Source organism: Martes martes (assembly GCF_963455335.1).
Source record: "Martes martes genome assembly, chromosome: 5".
NCBI classification, from domain to species: Eukaryota; Metazoa; Chordata; class Mammalia; order Carnivora; family Mustelidae; genus Martes; species Martes martes.
The window spans coordinates 42,101,431-42,121,154 of record NC_137892.1 but is presented as its reverse complement, the minus strand read 5'-3'; the positions used below and the strand labels follow the sequence as shown (position 1 = coordinate 42,121,154).

Here is a 19,724-nt window from a genome sequence, read left to right as displayed (position 1 = left end):
CCTTACACAGAGGAAGGGTGTACCTCTGGGATCACAACACAGATAATTTTAGGGTACAGCTAGTAATGACAATGAGCAAGGCTGGCCGCATGTGAAAAACAAAGCAAAGCAAAATAAAGACCTCAGATGAATATGCATACAACAACTGTACCTAGGTGCTGAGTGGCAGTTAAAACAACTACTCTTGTCCTCAGAATCTGGGAGTAATAGGGAGCAGTGGGGAGTGTGGTGATGTTCAGATCGTTGGCCCTGTCTTAAAAGGAAGACTCTACTTGGCTCAGTTAATTGTTGCCATATGGAAATGTGGGTCCAATGATGCCAGATTTTACAATTCTTCAAAAGACACTTTTTATGTGAAATCTTTTCATTTTGAAATGTTTTCTCAGAATTCAGATTCAGTTGGGAAAAATTTATGCAAGCCAAACAAAACCTACTTTTGGACCAGATTTGGACCTTAGTCATAAATCTTCAATTTGTTCTTTCTGAATTAGCTAAATGAGTAATGTTAGTAGGCTTGCAGAGGAAGTATGAATGCTTCCTAATATGTGAATGAAAAAAAAAGACTAGGTTGCATTGATAGCTGAGTAGTTAAAGGCTTCAAGAGTGGCATCAGATTTTCTGTGTTCAGTCCCAGCTATGTTCCTTAGGCAAATTACCAATTCCCTTTATGTCCGGTTTCCACTTTGTAAGATGGGAATGATAATGGTACGGGCTTCAGTTGCTTCCGGTGGGATTCAGTTGAGATTATTATTAGCACAGTGCCTGTCATGTAATAGTTGCTCAATAAACATTGGCTATTATTTTATAGTAAAGTGATCTTCAGACAACTTGGCGTTTTTGTGCTTGGAGAGAACATCCCCTGTGAATAGAGAGAGTCTTTTTTTATGTTGAAAAATAGGAGCCGAGAGGATATTTTCTGAAGTGTACAAGCCAGGATTTGAATCTTTTCTCTACTGCTGGGTCACCAGAGCAAGTAAATTAGTTTTTTTTTTTTTAAGGCTTAGAGACATCATCTATTAAATGGGAATAATACCCTGCATGTCAAAGTAATAAGAGTTCAGCGAGATGATATGTATAAAATCAACACCTGGCATGTAAGTCAATAAACATTACTTGCTTTTTTGATTGTTATTTTCCCATTATTTAGAAGTTCCGTATCTGCAAGTGCTTTTTGGCAATTTATGTCTCCTAAGTATTTGAAGGGAATTGCATGACGTTTGATTTATAAATTAAGCTTCACCTTAATGAACCGTATTACAACACTCATTCTCAACCAAGGTGATTTTACCTTGCAGAAGACATTTGGCAATGTCTGAGACATTTTTGTTGTCACAACTGAAAGGAGTGCAACTTGAACCTAGAGGGTCAAGTCTAGAGATGCTGCTGAATATCTTGTAATGCACAGGCCAGTGCCCTACAATGAAGAAGTATTGGGCCCAGAGTTTTGCTAGTACTGAGCTGGAGAAACCCTGCATTATAGCTATAAAACCACTATAAAATGTAGTTCATAAACTTCTTGCCGAGAAAGGAGAGTTATTTGTTTTTCAAGACAACACCTAGCTCAGATAGAAATTAACATGTACATTGAAATACATAGATTCACATCCAATAAAGTATTTTAAAGATTTATTTGATTGTATTTATTTGAGAGAGAGAGAGAGAGAAAGACAGCATGAAGAAGAGAGAGGAGCAGACTCCCTGCCGAGCAGGGAGCCCTATATGGAACTCAGTCCCAGTCCCAGGACTCCAGGATCATGACCTGAGCCGAAGGCAGTTGCTCAACCAACTGAGCAACCCAGGTGCCCCCCAATAAAGTATTTTAAAATGCATATCTGCATCTGTATCTGCATCTATATTTTTCGGGTTACAAAAGGCAATATAAGCTTGTAGAAGTTAAAAGGCTACAAAAGCATATCAATGGAAAGTAAAAGTTTACCCCCCCATCTCCATAGAAAATCATTGGAAATACAACTGAGTTATATTTCTTCAGATTTATAAATACATGTTTATACTGTTCCATAATTTGATTTCTTTTCTCTCTCTGAACAATTCAGTCCTAAAGCTGTCATGTGGGGCAGAGCAAGGTGGGCGTTCGGGGAGGGCAGCCTGGCGTAGGATGTGGAATACAACTTTGGTAAGGAGAGCATCATTGTGGTGGGTTGGTGGTCTGGCACGGCGTGTCATAGCCCAAATGAGGTAAAGAAGGCGTCTGCGTGTGTGGGCAGCCCACTGTGTAAGATGCCAGCAAAGGCCAAGGGGTATGAAAAACATGAAGAGGAGGGCCCGGTGTGGGATTTTGAACCCAGATGGGATAAGGGGCAAAAAAGCAGGAAAGTACTCAAAGGATAATAGGGTATGTCAGAAGGACACAAAAGCTAACTTAAAGAGGCCACAACTGAGACAGTTTGAGCATCAAAATAAATTAGTGTAAATAAATTGAGTTAGTATCAAATTAAAACCCATTGAATAAAATAGGAAACAGTGAGTCCATCATGTATGTAATAAATAACTGAATAAAATGAAAGTTTACTAAGAATTAGAATATTTATAAAGTCAAAAATAACTTATCCACCAAGAAAATTAATTACAAAGGGAAAAATGCTATCTTTTTTTTTTTTAAAGGTTTTTATTTATTTATTTATTTGACAGAGAGAGAGAGAGAGAGAGAGATCACAAGTAGGCAGAGAGGCAGGCAGAGAGAGAAGCAGGCTCCCCGCTGAGCAGAGAGCCCGACGCGGGGCTCGATCCCAGAACGCCGGGATCACGACCCGAGCCGAAGGCAGAGGCTTTAACCCACTGAGCCATCCAGGCGCCCCGAAAAATGCTATCTTTACAGTGGAAAAGCCTAGAAGACAGCACCTTAATCAAATGATTAAAGTTAACATCATCAGTGATGAGACACATCAAAATTGCGCACCATCTCATGAGATGCTGTTGTAACCAGCTTCCAAGAAGATGAACTTTGCCTCGTGGTATTCACGTCTTTGGGTAGAATTTGTCCACACTAGTGGAGCTGACCTGTGTAACCATAGCATATTACAGAAATCATGACATGTGACTTCAGATGCTCGATGCTAAAAGACCTTGCTCAGTCTGGGGGAAGACAGCTGCCATATTATAAGGGCTTTTAAGCAGCCCTTATAGAGAGTGCCACATAGTGAGGAGAGGTCGTTTCTGCCAAAAGCCAGCACTGACTTGCCAGCCATGTGAGTAAGCCACTTTGCAAGCAGATCCTTCTGCCCCAGTTAAGCCTTCAGATGACTATAGCCCTCGCCAATGTCTTGATTGCAACTGCATGAGAAAATCACCAAGCTAACCTGCTTCTTGTCCATATGCACAGAAACTATTTGAGGTAGTATTTGTTTTCAGCTACTAAGTTTTGGGGTGATTTTATATGTGGCAATGGACAACTAATACAGAAAATTGAGAAGAACACAGAATCACTTCTGTGATATTACTGTCAGAGATGCACAACATGAATCTAGTCCTTCTGAAACAGGAAACAAATATTGAGAGGCATTCTGTGAAATAACTCGCCTGTAGTCTTTTTTTAAAATTTTGTTATTGTTATTATTATTATTTTTAAAGATTTTATTTATTTATTTGACAGAGAGAGATCACAAGTAAGCAGAGAGGCAGACAGAGAGAGAGGGGGAAACAGGCCTCCCACTGAGCAGAGAGCCCGATGCGGGACTCGATCCCAGGACCCTGAGATCATGACCTGAGCCAAAGGCAGAGGCTTAACCCACTGAGACACCCAGGTGCCCCATAACTAGCCTGTAGTCTTAATAGAGTCAAGGTCATGAAAGGTAAAGACAGACTGAGAAACTTTCTTGGAATGTTTCTAGACATACAACTTTACATGTAACACTTGATTCTGAACTGGATTCATTTGCTATAAGGGATATTGGTGGGATAGCTGGCAAGGTTTGGAGACTGAGGATTAGATGATAGCAATGTGTTAGTGTGAATATGTTTATTTTGATGGGTGTATTGTGATCATGTAGTAGATGTACTTCAGGAAATGCATACTGAAGTATTCAGGGGTGATGGGGCTCCACGTCAGCAATTTACTCTGAAATGGTTAAAGGAAAAAATCCTTTGTAACTGTACTTGCAACATTTCTGTAAGTTTGAGATTATTTAAACATTTTTTTAATTATGCAAAAAGAAAAAGTAAGTCATAGACTACAATCTTGCCTATAAAAATAGACCCATCTTGTCCTTTTTTTTTTTTTAAGATTTTATTTATTTGTCAGAGAGAGAGAGAGAGAATAAGCAGGCAGAGGCAGAGAGAGAAGCAGGCTCCCCGCTGAACAAGGAGCCCGATGTGGGACTCGATCCCAGAACCCTGGGATCAATAACCCCAGCCAAAGGCAGCGGCTTATCCCACTGTGCCACCCAGGCATCCCCATCTTGTCCTTTTTTAAAAGGGAGCATAGCACTCAAGTTTTTATATCCAAAAAAAATTTTTTTGCCGATCTCCTATTGATGAGCATTTAAATTGATTCTAGTTCTTTGCTATTATAAACACACAGTTCTTTTTTATTATATACAATGTCAGTAAATACCATTTTAAACACATTTATGCCTTTGTTCAATTTTTGCCTAAGAATAAATCCCTAGAGTTGAATTGCTGTGTGAATGGATATGCATCCTTTCATCAGTTTAATCGTAAGTCGTTGTAGGAAACCACAGGAAATCTCCTTAAAAAAAATGAAATTTATAATGTGGGCATTATTTTCATTGGTTTTCTCCCCCACTAGAAAGTAATCTCTGTAAGACTGAGAACTTTATCTGTCTTGATTATCACCATCTCCAGCATTAATATACTCTTAGGCACTCGATAAATACTTGTTGCAAGAACAGTAATAGCGAACATATATTATGTGTCTGGCACAGTTCTAAGGATATGAATTCATGTACTTCTTGAAACAGCCCTATGAGATAGGTAGTAGGATTATTCATTTTACTTTTGAGGAAATTGAGGGGAAGGGAGACGAAGTACTTGCCCAGTTTCAAAAGACTATTCAGGGAGGGAACCAGAAGTCTGGCCAGTTTTGCTCTGGTTTACAAGCTCTCAGCCACTATCCTCTATCTTGGTTCTCTCTTGTTGAATGAATGAATGAATGAATGGTCAATATATTTATTTGATTGTTTGATCAATTACAAATTTCAGCTACCTTTTTTTTTTTTTTTCCCAAATGAAAATGGAAAGGAGTGGAATGCTTGCTTCGTAAAAGCCAAGTTAGTTTTATGGTCCTCTGTACTAGGCTGTACTTACTACATAATATTACTGTTCCTGAAATTAATATCTGTACCGGTATAAGCCATACATCATTCTTGCTAAGAATTTATGGATGTGGAAACAGAATATTTGCTTTGTATTACAAATAAAATAGTAAATCTGCGTCTGCCCAGCACTTGGGCTCTGCCTACCACTTGGGCTCGTCTGCCCTGCCCTTTCCTGAACCTGGAATATGCACTGTCCATCTCCCACAGTGAACCCTCCAAGCGAATCCAGTGGATTCCAAGTGAATCCAGTGGATTCACTTCCACTGACCACTGCTTTGACTTCTCCTTTTCCTACTCTCCTCTTGAAGGTTAAGATGATCTTTTCTTCCTCAAAATTACCTGAATCTTTCTTACAGTACTATAGTATAGGAATACTATATTCTAAACGTATCTTATATTAACTGTGTTAAGTCCTCATCTCCCTTAATAGATTGTATTCTTTCAGTTTTATTCACTTTATAAAACCCAACAATATTTTGAACAGAATATGAAATTACAAATTAGTTTTTTGGATGAGGGAATGGATTCTCTCAAGGAAATATATTTTGAATCTTTAAAATCCTGAAAAAAGACTACTAAGATTGGAATATTATCTATTCCACAATTATCAAGAATTTTAAAATCACAAAATGGTTAGCCATTATTTTTTTCATATGGTGATTTGTATTTTGTCTTTAGTTTATAAGGCAGGAAGAACCAAGAAGCATAATCAGCTTTCATTTCTGTAAGACCTTTTGTTCAGTTCATGGCTATAAATATCAACTTTGCTTCTAACCCACAACTTCAGTTCCCTTTCTTTTAGTGGGTGTTTTAGGGACATCAAAGGTAATAAAATCAATCAGAGATAAGTGGAATACTTTTTCAAAGGCTAGTGCTTAAGGATGTGTTCCTGTTAGAGAATTTTAATACCAAATTTGTTTCAAGTGTTTGTATAGAATCATATCTCCCTGCCAACTGGAAGGACTGTCCTTGAATCCTGTTCTGCATGAAATAATAAAATACAATCCTTTCTTCACACACACTTAAAAAAAAAATAAGAACTTCAGGGCGTGTGACATACTGTCACTAGACAGGATTCTCTTTTGTTGCAAAGGCAATAGTATAGCCTTCAGGCCAATTGTTTCTCTTCCCCCAGAAGGACTTCTTTCCTTTACCCACAGGATTCAGACAAAGCTGAAGGGTTTTGTTGCTTGAAGCTCAAACAGCAAGCCAAAGAGAAAGTTTAAACAATTATCATCTGTCTTTTAAAAATGCCATTGCTTATGTAAATTAATTATGGTCTTTGGGTGCTGGTGAGCCTTAAGCACCCTTAGATTGGTTGGATATTGAATTATGTTTTTTTTTTTTATTTGGTGTAAGTCATGTTTCTTCTAGAAAGCATTGACCATGAGGTTTTTTGGATTTGACTTTAGGTTAGTTCATGCTTTTTTGTTTTGTTTTCTTCTAGGTTTTTGTTTTTTTGCTTGTTTTTTGTTTGTTTTTGTTGTTGTTGTTTAGATTAGCTTCAATATATTGTGAATTCCAAAAGATATTTTAGAGGCTAACATATTATTGTGATGCACTTCTATATGATCTTGCTGATTTTTGGTTTTTACTTTTATTCAGCTGGCTAATGGATTTATTTGAGATTTCCCCAAACCATGCTTATAATTAGTGATCGAAGTAAAACTTTAAGACATATTCTTCTTTGGAACTATTTCTATATTGTGAATGATACATCTTAAAATAGTATCTTCTAACTAAAAGTTACGAACTTGATACATAGCCTGAAGTATGTTCGGAAAAATAGTTAAGTCAAAACAAGCATATTTCAAAATTTAGCCTCATTGAGTCTTATTTCTAAAATCCTGAGTTCTGCTTCGCTTCTCATATACATTAAGTTCTTGATCATACCCTTTGTAGATAGAATTTCTTTGGAGGCCAGCTGAGATTCTCCTTACCGTTTCTAATTGCATTGTATTGTAAATCTCCAAACTTTGTTCGGGAACGAGTATCTTTTGGGAGGCATGCCTTATAGGTAAGAAATTATTACTTTGCGTATCCGATACAGGATTTTTAAATAGGCATTTACATTTCATATATCATATTAGCTGTAGATTTTTTATTTGCTTTTAAATTACCCTGCGAACTTCAGAGATTACTTGTTTGGTGATCATTCTTGACGGGGGGTATCTTTCTCCTTAAATCTGTAGCACTGTTGATGCGCGTATATAAACATGCCTTTGTTCTCAAAGTCCTTTTCTGTTTGATTACTGTTGTAGCCAAGTGCTTTGTCTCTGTCTCTCTTAGTTTTTTTTTTTTTTCCTCTCCTCCTTTTTCTGGTACCTTTGTCATTTGTGTGAATAACTTTGTTTACATTCAGCAAAGGCATTAAGTGCATTTTTGATGACCAAAGGGAGTGATAAAGGAAGTAAGGAGAAGAAATCCAGAGCGTGGGGTGGATGAAAGGGAAAAGGAGGGAAGAATCCGGAGAGGAAAAGGAGAGAGTGGGTGCGATGGAGGAAGAAAGAGCAAAAGACAGAACAGGGGCTATGAGGGTCTGCGAGATCCTGGGGGCTGGTCATGGGGGAGGGAGACCAACAGACCAGCATTTTCCCCAGGCTTGGGCTCAGGCTTGTGAAAACTACTAATGTATTAAAGAATCTCAGCTGGGATTTGCTGAGGACAAATGCTGTAATGTGTTAGTCATCCATTATCTGCTTCTATTTTTGCAGGTTCTGAATGATGACTGACGCGGGTTTGTGTGATAGCCCTCCCAGTGCCTGTCATTCCTGAGGGATAAGGTCCCCGCGCGTCCAGCCCCAGCAGCACCAGGGCAGAAAGGAGCGCTGGAGGGCGGGGAGCTTCCGCGGGCGGACTGGACAGAAGTACCGCCTCCGCACGGGGTTCTGCCTGCGGCCGGTGATCCAGACCCCTCGCCTCGTCCGGCTCGCCGCTCTCGCAGGCAGATGGTGTGTGGCCGCCGCAGGACGCCCGCCGCGCCCGGGCCATGAAGTAGCGGCCGCTGGCGGCGCCGCTGCCCGACCGCCGGCCCCAGCCCAGCTCCGCGCTCCCGGGTGCGCGCCCGGCGGGGCCGGAGCGGCGAGGACATGGCTGGCGTTCCGAGCCTGCTAGTTCTCCTCCTGGTTCTCCCGGGCAGCTGCTGGGGTTTCAGAAGCCCACTTTCTGTCTTTAAGAGGTGCGTGTTTGTTTGTTTTTTAAAGCAGGCGGAATGTTGTTTGGATGGCTCCTGGGCGTGCTGTTGAAACCGGGATCACGTCCGCGAACCGGAGTGTTGTAGAAATGCGCCAGGTCGATTGACTTGGCCGAAACGACTTGGGCTTTTAGCACAGTAACTTGTTGTGAAGTCCTCCTTACAGAAAAAGCCCACTGTGTTGCCTCCAGGCTGCCCTGGCTCTCAAAACTCCAATTAGAAGTTGCGATTTCCAACACGAATTCACTCCCTCTTGGGGAGATGTACTGTAGAGTCGTTTAGACTTGAATGCCTTCTTGTTTAAACCAGCTCAGAGAATAAAATATCAAGATAGGTAAGTGATGGGGAGAAGCAGATCATGGGCTGGAAGAGCTCAGGAGAAAACACGGAGCTGTATATGCAGTCCTCATAATTACCATATGCAATATTCATGCACTTGTACATTTGTAATTCACATAGCAGTCTTTTCCAAACCCCTCCTCATGCAATATTATTGTTGCTGTTTTGTTTCTGGCTAGGGATACTAGACACTCACAAAGTCGTTACACAAATTTTACTGAGTTATAGTTAGTGTTTATGCCATTAGAAAACTGAAGTGCCAACGTTAATTTCTAATTTACTGATAGTGTGTTTTCACTAAATAGAAAAAGTATGTATTTTGACAAGCTTTTATTGAATCGAGTTTTAAATGTAGCCTGCTTGCTTGTTTTGATCCTATTTTGTTTCCAAGTTGGTCATATGTTACTCCTAGACTATAAACTGCAATTCTGATGTTTTAGAACATTATGTAGTCATTATATCTTTTAGAGTTGTCTTTGGATTTAAATCAATAATCCTTCATCTTAAGGTCTTATAATTTTTTTTTTCCCTTCTCGTGTAAAGATACCATTATGTTCAGGGATATTGAAATGTTCTTCTTTTTTAAGGTTTAAAGAAAGTACCAGATCATTTTCCAATGAATGTCTTGGTACCACCAGACCAGTAATTCCTATTGATTCATCAGATTTTGCATTGGATATCCACATGCCTGGAGTTACACCTAAACAGGTGAGAGGAATTCTGTATTTCATCATTCCTTATTCTGTATATGATCTATAATGAAGCAAAGAAACCGCATTTACAGCAGTAGTAACTTTTTTTGAAAGTAGGCATTTGTTTTCAGGACTCCCTTAGGTAGGGCCAGAATAATTGAATATTATAAAGAGGAGTAAATCTTTCAAAGTTAATCTTTCAGTTAAATTTCTTTTTAAAAAATTTACTCATATTGTTATTTGTGTTTTAAAATGGAACCTTGGAAATTTATGTTTTGAAATCCTCAGTGGACTAATAGCCTCTGTAACACAGCATGTAATTATGGATTAAGATATGAAAAATTATTCTAATAAAGGGAAATGATATTGAACAGCTGCATCTGAGAAACTACTTTATTTAAATGCTCTTCTACCGCAGCCACAAGTTGAGAAATTAAAAAAAAGCTTGTGTGTACTGCCAAGAATTTCCAAAACATTGCATACTTTTAAAACTTAAGAAAACTGTTCATACAGGTGGTTGATTGTGAGTTTTCTTTGGTGTGATGTGCTTGTTAGAAGAGATATACTTTGAAGAGATAATGGCAGAGCTCATACAAATGTGACCTACAGAGCATTTTGAGTAGAACTAGGTTGTTGCTAGGGCTTTCCCTATTTTAGAAGAAGCTCTAACTCACTGCTGTCAGTGCGTGCAAGGTGTTTCATTAAGCATAAAAAGGCCAGAATTAATTATGCTTTGCAGCCAGGCAGTGCAGGGATTTACGTGTGTCATTAAAAGGTAGTCTTCTCCTTTGGAAGGGCTGCAGAGACAGGGGAAGACCGAGGTGTTATAGAGCCGCAGTGGCTGATGACTCATTGCTGCAGATAACATTCTATTTTCTTTCTTTCTTTCTTTCTTTTTTTTTTTTAAGTACTGAGAAAATAAAAGTCTTCTGTTTATTGGGGAGAATTCCCTTGAAATAGACAATCAGATGCCTTAAGAAAATACACATGGTCCTTTGTGGGGGGGGACTAAGGACTGATATTCATTTATTTGAAAACCTGTGTGTAATCTAGCTACCTATGAATAACTACTTTACCGTTGTCAGAATGACCCTCACCCCGATCCCCTGTCCATTCCCAAATGACCAGGCACATGACTTTTCTGTACATTCAGTTGTTAGTGTCCCGGCCTTTAATTCCATAGCTCTTGACTTGGTATTTAGTCAGAAGAGGTGTAATGAGATTGGGAATGGGAGAGACCAGCACCAGTTGCTCACTTGTGAAGTGTGCTTCTTCTCATCTCTTCTCACTTTTCAAAAGCTATTTTTCACCTATATTTGCTTTACATTAAAACTGACTTTATGGGCACCTGGGTGGCTCAGTGGGTTAAAGCCTCTGCCTTAGGCTCAGGTCATGATCCCAGCGTCCTGGGATCAAGCCCTACATCAGGCTCTGCTCAGCAGGGAACCTGCTTCCCCCTCTCTCTCTGCCTGCCTCTCTGCCTACTTGTGATCTCTCTCTATCTGTAAAATGAATAAATAAAATCTTTAAAAAAAAAACTGACTTCATATTACTTTTTAAAAAAAATCCGCCAATTGGTCTTTAAGCACTCTTTTCCCACAGGAATATTAATATTTTCTCGTATAATCATTTGTCAGGGTTCATTATTAGTCTGTTGTTTTTCCTTCTTATTATTTTGCACTATTATTTAATTTAACAGTAATAATAATAGGTAACTGTGTTTGCGTCAGTACTCTCAAAAAGAGTTCCTAGAGGAATTGATTATTTAAAAAAAGGTAGAGTAGCTCAGTTTCCATAAAATAAAATGTGTTTACTCTTTTTTATAATCTTACAATTATCAAAAAAACTCCATTGCAAAAAGACTGCATATGAAGTTACCACTTGTTCTTTCCCCCCATTTGCGTGCAGTTTTGCCTTATGCCGTGGACACTTGCTGGTCGCCTTCCCAGCAGACAGTTCCTCGTGGCTCCTTCTCTTTAAACCACATGGTTTCCAGGAGTTTTCTAGCCAGGATCTGGAAGTGTAGCCCATGGATGAGGATTAGCAAATCACTGCCCTTCACCTCCCCTGCCATACTAATTGGTTCAGAAGAAGGTGTTCAATTAAATCTTGGTACTTTTGTGGGGAATGTGCTTTTCTGTTGCATGCAAGCACAGGGCACATAGTCCTTGGATCTGCTGCATTCGTGAGGGCAGCCACGCCTGCAGATAAAACTAATACCGCAGAAGGCAGTGCAGAGACACTGAAAGAACGGATGTTCTTGGTGACCTTGCTACATAGGGAGTTTTCAGTTATGTTAGGCTTTTTGTTTCAACCAGGTCGAGTTGGGTTTTCTCTGCCTTGTGACTTAAACTACCTAACTGGCTAAGTGATTCTGTTGTTGGGCCTCATCAGCTCCAAACTGGTTGCTGAATGTTTCTTCCACTTTCCCCCAACATGAAAATGCCATGACTATTTACTGATTTTTACCTATACCTCATAAAACTTCATGAGAAATGAAAGTTACACTCCTTACTGAGTATAGCCAGGAAGAGATGGACACGGAAATCCATTTCTCTACTGAACTTGGGGTTTTTGGTGGTGAGGAAGATGCGGAGCTGTGGTAGTGTGAGGACTCCTGGTAAGGAAAATATTCTTTTTGTAAAATGCAGATGAAACTAAATTTAGCACAGACTCTTAAGAGGAACAGAGATTGCAAGGCTGGAAAAGAAAAATGAAACATATTAGAGGAAAGAAATGAAAGATAGAATGGAATAGAAATAGTTGGCTCTCCTCTAACCCTCCCTCCCCCCAAATCTAAGAGAACGGAATGATCAAGGACAAATATAAAAGGCAAAAGAAAAAATAAGTATCATTTGAAGAACAAAACATTTAAAAAATATTATAAACAGACACCTGGATGGCTCAGTCAGTTGAGCATGCAACTCTTGGTTCCATCTCAGGTCATGATCTCAGGGTCCTGAGATGGGGCATCATGTGGGGCTCCCTGCTCAGCGGGGAGTCTTCCCCTTCTTCTGCCCCTCCTCCCACTTGCACACACACACTCTCTCAAATGAATAAAGGGGTCTTTAAAAATAACTAAATAAAAGATTAATTATAAAAAGAAATCTTCTAAGAAAACCAGGAGTAAGGAAACATCAAAGAAAGGGAAGGCCTTGAGGATTTAAAACCTTTTTTTTTTAATAGCAGAAGATCAAGAAGAGCAACAAAATTAATTAATTTTAAGGATTTTTATTGGTTTATTAGAGAGAGAGAGGACACAAGCTGGGGAAACAGCAGAGGGAGTGGGAGAAGGAGGCTCCCCGCTGAGCAGGGAGTCTGATGCCAGGCTCCAGGCCAGGACCCCGAGATCACAGCGGGAGCCGAAGGCCGACACTAACTGGCTGAGCCACCCAGGCGGCCCGAAGATTAATAAACTTTAAAGAAGGAAGTTGAGTTGGTCATTGAGGTGGACCATGTTGGTTAAAGAGATATTCACTCAACAGATTTTTTTTTTTAATAACACACATCTTAAGTTTTGGCAATAACAAGATACATTCGTGAATCTGGTCTAAGTCCTTTCCTTGGGAAGCTTGAGATTGTCGGGTAGCCTGGAATAGAGAAACAAGCAGATGCAGAACAGGGGTGGGGAGAGCTTAGCTATAATACAGACAGTGCATGTAACTATTTTTGCTGGTGGAATATCGGTCTAAATTAGTGTCTTACCAAAGAATATCCAGTCGTGTCAGGCCTCTGTGTTGCAGTCCTTTCTGCCATATCATAGACTTCAGAGAAGCCTTTAAAAATTGCTCTCATTAAACCAGCCCTGGAGAGTCTGGGGAAGGTAGTTTAATTATCTATTGCAATATCAATTTTATATTCAAAGTAAGCTCACTCTCTTCTGTGACTTGAAATTTTAAAAAATAATCTCTGTCCTCTTGAATAAAATTCTTCTTACTCAGTGTTTTCTCAGGCTTTAGGAAGTTAGGGAGAAGAATAAGCAGCTAAGTAGCCTAGGGTCGAGGTAAAGAAATCAAACTCTGGTGTTGGATGGCACAGGCTTCAAATCCAGCAAAGCCGAGGAGTGGTGCTATCTTGAGGTATCTCGAGGCTCTTCTCTTAGCACTTTTTCTTCTTCATTTAATTCCCTTTTTCACCAAAGACCCTGTGGGCTTTTGCTGTCACCGGTTCATATCAACAAACAAAACCAACAGATAAACTGCCAGTTCCTGGTCATAGTAAGGTGCTCTCATCAATTTAGTATGTTAACTATCCCATGAATGTTTGCTTTGAAAATGAAATAAAGGGGCGCCTGGGTGACTGAGTGGGTTAAGCCTCTGCCTTTGGCTCAGGTCATGGTCTTGGGGTCCTGGGATCGAGCCCCTCATCGGGCTCTCTGCTCAGCAGGGAGCCGGCTTCCCCCTATCTCTCTGCCTGCCTCTCTGCCTACTTGTGATCTCCGTCTGTGTCGAATAAATAAATAAAATCTTAAAAAAAAAATAAAATAAATGAGGCACACAATTATGATGAGTTCACGTAAAGTCAATTATCCAAGTCTAAGCCAGATCTAGTGGGTCATATGGGCTTCAGAGCCAGGTCAGGAACCCTCTCGTCCTAGCTCTTGCAATGTCAACATGTTTATGGTTTTCGACCAGCTAGGCCTGCTCCTTCATCTGTGGACAGAATAATAATTGTACCTGCCCGCGACTGTTTTTAGGCCTGAGCAAGATTATCCCAGTGGCACGTTCAGTTGCCGTGCACGTGATTAAGTTCTCATAAAATGTGAACCCGTACTGTTATTGTTATTTTGTGTGTTGAAGGAAATGTGACTGAGTCTTAAGAGGAGAAAGAAATTGTCAACCTTTATGCTTTCAGAAATAACTTCCTGGAGAAGGTAAGACATCATCGTAATTTTGAAAGAGAGGAAAGTTAGCCAAATGAAGAAAAATAGAAAGTATGGACCTGGATAAGAGAAACCTGGAGAAAGTAAGCAGGGAAGTCAGTCTTGCCGTGTGCTCATTCCTCAGTAATTTCTATTAGAAATGGCCCTCGTGATCAGAAAGTGAAGGAACATTGAGAATGGATATGTTTTTCTCAGAGTTCTTATATATCTTATATACTGCTTAGAAAAGAAGGTATCAAAAACCATTTCATCTGTATGAAGCCTTAATTTTTTTTTTTTTTTTTTTTTTTAGTATTCATTTGAAATTAGCCTGGATTTCTTCACTTTACTAAGAACTTTGTACATTGGCCTTATTTAAAAGCAAATCACTCTTACCTAATGTTAAGTCTTTTCAAATCCTAGGTTTTTATAGCATTTTATTTATTTGTTATTTGTGTCCCTTGGGTCCTCTGGTTTAAGGACTTACTAATATAAACTAATTTGTAGAAGATACGGTTTTATAGAATTAAATACTTTCTTTGATCCTAAAAACTTGAAATCATGTGATAATTGAATGCCTTTCCATTAGGGTATGTTAGGCTGTCATTACTGTGGTCACGGTTCTCCCTTATTTTGGGAGCATTTGGAGAACTATGAAGGAAAGCACCTTCTCCTTCTTGAACCTCTTGCATATCCTTGTCTCATTCCGTAGTTGTCTTTTGAAGAGTCACACGTTATGCTCTGAAATAAGGCAACTGTCTTATCCTGTGTTCCTGAGCACAAATGTCTGTCGCCAGGAACACCAGGAAATGGAACAATTCTGAGTTTAAAGATCACATCATCAGATATCTCTGAACAGCAAGTTGAAAACCTTAAATTAGAGTCTTAAGTTATCACTTATTTTACAATACCCTGGAAGAATGTAGCATTGAAACATAATCAGAATGAACAAAGTACTCCTATGACATTTTCTGAAAAGCTTCCCACAATGTTTCTCTTTGCTTTTTTTCTCAAAAAATGAGAAACCATTAGGAAGTGTTTACTAATATATTTTAACTTTTCATTCTCTGACATACAAAGGAAGAGATGTCCCTTTGCTTTCACTATGCATATAAACATGTAAGAAGGACCCAGCTTACACATGCTTTTCTTACTATACCTGTTTAAAATATCAAGCTGCTATAATATAACTTCACTTTTAAACAGCACTTGCTTAAGGTACCTGTTTATCAGAAGTAGTATACAAGTAAATGCAGCGTTGCTGTGGTGCCTTAATTTTCTTCAGTTCAAAATGCTGACTAAATTAGATTTTTTCATGTAGTCAGCTGTACAAAATTTGGCTTATGGTTAATTTGGGGGATATTCTAATATGTTAAATGTGTATATATATATATTTTTTTAAAGATTTTATTTGTTTATTTAACAGAGAGAGAGAGAGATCACAAGTAGACAGAGAGATAGACAGAGAGAGAGGGCGAAGCAGGCTCCCTGCTGAGCAGAGAGCCCGATGTGGGGCTCCATCCCAGGACCACTGGGATCATGACCCAAGCTGAAGGCAGAGGCTTAACCCACTGAGCCACCCAGGCTCCCCATTAAATGTATATATTTTTAATTTAATCCTTTTGGGGGGGGGGGAATCCCAACCAGTGCTTAAAATTCAGGACAGAATCACCAAGGATACCTCCTCTGCAAATGGGGCTTTACTGGAAAGGTTTTTAGTTCTTTGGGAGTTGTGATTTGCTTGTCTCCTTCTCTCTAGTTAGTAGTATGTAATAATATTTGCATTTTTAAAAAAATAAAAATTCTGAGGTTTTTTTTTGAGCATGAGGCTAAAAGGAAGGGGGGTACCCTATATCCCATTGCAAGACTAGTTTGACTTTCAGATTAAGCCCTATTGTATAAGGGGAGAAAATTAATCTGTGGGCACCAGCAGCCTTCTGGGTACTTGTCTGCTATAGTCATTGGGGAGAATGGATTCAGACTCTTCTCAAGGCAGCTGGGTGTTTGCTGGGATATGGCCAGAGTAGATCCCTACCCGACTCTAGAGCTTATGTATCTGAAACCCCCCTAGGTTCCCTGACCACCTTGTGTGGCCAGTGGCCATGTCCTATCCTACTTTCTCTAGTCTTCTGACCTGTCTACCTCTACGTCCTCATCCTCTTCTAATTCAGTCTGTATAGTAGGACAAACACGGCAAATGGATTTGCTTTTTGAGGCAAGTCCATTTGATTGAGAATTACTGCCTAGAAAATATTAAGAATTGTGAAAACACGAGTGTGAAAGACAGAGGTAGTGGCTGTAGTAGACAGCCCTGTACCAGTGCATTTCTGTTGCTAGAAAAAAATAGATCATGGGTAAAGGTTGATTGCATTAAGTCATTGTCTTAAAATGAGCACAAGTCATGGCTTTTAGTGTTTCTTAGTTCTTAGATTTTTAGTTTTTTCTCCCTTTGCAAAAAAAAAAATAAAGATAAAAAAGCATGGAGGTCTTGCTATTGAAACAGGAAAATTGAAAAATATCCTTATTCTGGACTAGTGTTTGCTTTTTATTCAGAAAAACTTAGGGAATGTATATAAACTTCCAATTTAATATAGATTTAGAGAAAGAGCAACACAAGAGATTAAAATGCTATACACTTCCCCTTCCCCAAACCAAGAAAGTAATATTATCCGTTTACCAATGGAGAAGCTAATAGCAAAGAAAATTCAACGATTATTAGAAAGAAGGGTCACCAGAACCTTGTTTTGTTTACTTAACTGCCTTATGTTAATTTGTTTTTCCCACTTCCTTTTTTGAAAGTTTGGGATTGGTGTTGTTTCAGAAGCTGTATGTCCCATTCCCTGGTTGTATTTGTTTGTGTGATTCACCCCTTGATTCATCAGCTAGGCTCAATTATGTGAATTAAATAGAATAGAGAAATATTAAAGGGATCTTGTAAACTGCAAATTAAAGTCATATGTAATTCATTGCTAATTATTTACATTTAAATCATGACACTTCCTCTTTATTTTTTTTACTGAAACCTATGTAATGTCCACTTCGGGAGGATATGATTGAGTTAGGAACAGTGTTTCCCTCTGTGAGAAAAATCTAAACGTCACAAATCTGGGTTCAGAACTGCAAATACACATCGACCGTTTTTTGTTTTTTTTTTTTTCCCTCTCTCTCTCTTTATTGAAAATGCGAAACAGAAAGGGGACTTTTTATTTTTGATTATTTCTTGATATTTTTATATCAGTATGATACTTGAAGAAAATATTTTAAAAAGTTAACTATGGGGGGATGGAGTAATTGGATGATGGGCATTAAAAAGGGCACTTGAGAGAATGAGCACCGGGTGTTCTATGCAACTGATGAATCACTGATTCTACCTCTGGAACTAATAATATACTCTATGTGAATTAATTGAATTTAAATAAAATAAAATAAAAAGTAACTACAATCCAAAAGACTCCCTCATGATTACCTATTTTCTCAATAAGATTTAGAGTTCTTATGGGTATTAAGGAGGGCAGGTGTTGTGATGGACACCGAGTGTTATACGCAATTAATGAATTGTTGAACACTACAACAAAAACTTATGATGTACTATATGCTGTCTGACTGAACATAATAAAAAAAATTTAAAAAGAGAAAGAGAAGCCCAAAAAAAAAGATTAAGAGTTCTTTTTGTTTTGTTTTCTAATAATTTTTTTAAGTAGAAAATATATTTATTGAATACTCATTATATAACAGTATATTAGGCACTTTATAAGCATTGTCTTGTTAATTCTCATAAAAATTTTGTGTTTAGGGTAGTAATGTTCCCATTTTTTTTATATGAGATATTGAAACTCGGGGAGATTAAATAGCCTATTGATAACCAAATAGCCAGTAAATAAAAGAACACATGTTTATATACAGGCTTATTTGAGTCTGAGACCATGTTTACTTCATAATTCTGTGCTGCAAACCTGTTAATGGTTTATAGGTATTTTCTAGAGAATGTTTCTGTATGTATTTTTATGTGTGCATATGTGTATGTACACACACATATATTTTTAATCCACATATGTTATAAAATAAGAGCTTCCTTTTGTTATATAAATTAAATATAGATTACTGGATTCATCCTAAACCCTTGAATGACTTTTTTCTTATATTTTTCTCCTGTACATCTAGAAAGAAATGTTACTAATCTGAGTTCTGATAAGGTATTTCTGATCACCTGGCTCTTAAAAGACACTTTGTAATCAGCCTCATTCAGTTTAACACAATTTTGACGTATCCCTCTCTACATCTAAATGGAGATTAGCAAATTATTTCTTAAAGTGTCAGATAGTAACTATTTTCAGCTTGCCAGCCATACGGTCCCAGTCGTAATTGCTATAGTTAGAAAGTAGCCCTAGATAATATGTAAATGAATGGCTTGACTCTGTTCCAGTAAAAAAATGTATTTACTAAAACAGGCAGCCACGCATGAGCTGTAGTTTCCTGATCCCTGATCAGAAACCATTGCGTATGTCAGTTAGGCTAATAAATGGATTTAACCTTTGATATCTCATGCACTCGGTTTTCTGACTTACAGAAAATGAAGAATAAAAATACTGATGCAAGGTGAACAGTGCTGTGATCTTTGTTCCTTAGTTACCTATTTAGTTTTCTTTTTTTTTGTTTTAAAGATTTTATTTATTTATTTGATAGACAGAGATCACAAGTAGGCAGAGAGAGAGGAGGAAGCAGGCTCCCCGTGGAGCAGAGAGCCCGATGTGGGGCTCGATCCCAGGATCCCGGGATCATGACCTGGGCTGAAGGCAGAGGCTTTAACCCACTGAGCCACCCAGGCACCCTACCTATTTAGTTTTCATGAGTTAAAGTGTCATACACAGGAGTTTTCTTGTTTGGGATATTGTCTTTCCGTCTTTTCCATCTCCATGAATAGTAGTAATCCCTGTTGTATGGTTCCTCTAAGCCAAATACACTGGAGTCTTTCCTGGTTTCTCTTTCTCATGCTATGGACGATATGCCAGCAACTCCTGTTGGTTCCCCTTCCAAATAGATCCAGAAACCAGTCCTTTCTGACCACACCCATCTTTCCTACTCTGGCCCACACACCATTCTCTCTTTCCTGAATTATTACAGTAGCTCTCCTAACTGGTCTGCTTACACCCTTTAGTCCTAGAGTCTGTGCTCCATCTGGCAGACATCGTGCAATATCATTCTGTAGAGTATTATGCAATAAGTGAAAGACTGAGATACGTCTACGTGTGTTGCCCTAGAAGTATTATCACTGTGTGTAAAGGGAGAGAAGCAGACTATTGTCAGATGCAGAGGGAGATCCCATCTTCATAAAAATAAATAATAAC

General features: G+C 38.7%; 1 protein-coding gene across 8 annotated transcripts in view; it reads left to right on the top strand.

Moving 5' to 3' along the window:
- PAM (peptidylglycine alpha-amidating monooxygenase) overlaps positions 1-19,724 on the top strand; it is a 273,139-nt gene that overhangs the window by 111,949 nt on the left and 141,466 nt on the right. For all 8 annotated transcript variants that reach the window (XM_080803743.1, XM_080803739.1, XM_080803746.1 and 5 more), the window contains exons 2-3: positions 8,009-8,472; positions 9,414-9,534. In XM_080803743.1, coding sequence (XP_080659869.1) covers positions 8,384-8,472; positions 9,414-9,534 — 210 coding nt within the window. In that variant the 5' untranslated portion in view covers positions 8,009-8,383. The remainder of the gene's footprint in view (positions 1-8,008; positions 8,473-9,413; positions 9,535-19,724) is intronic.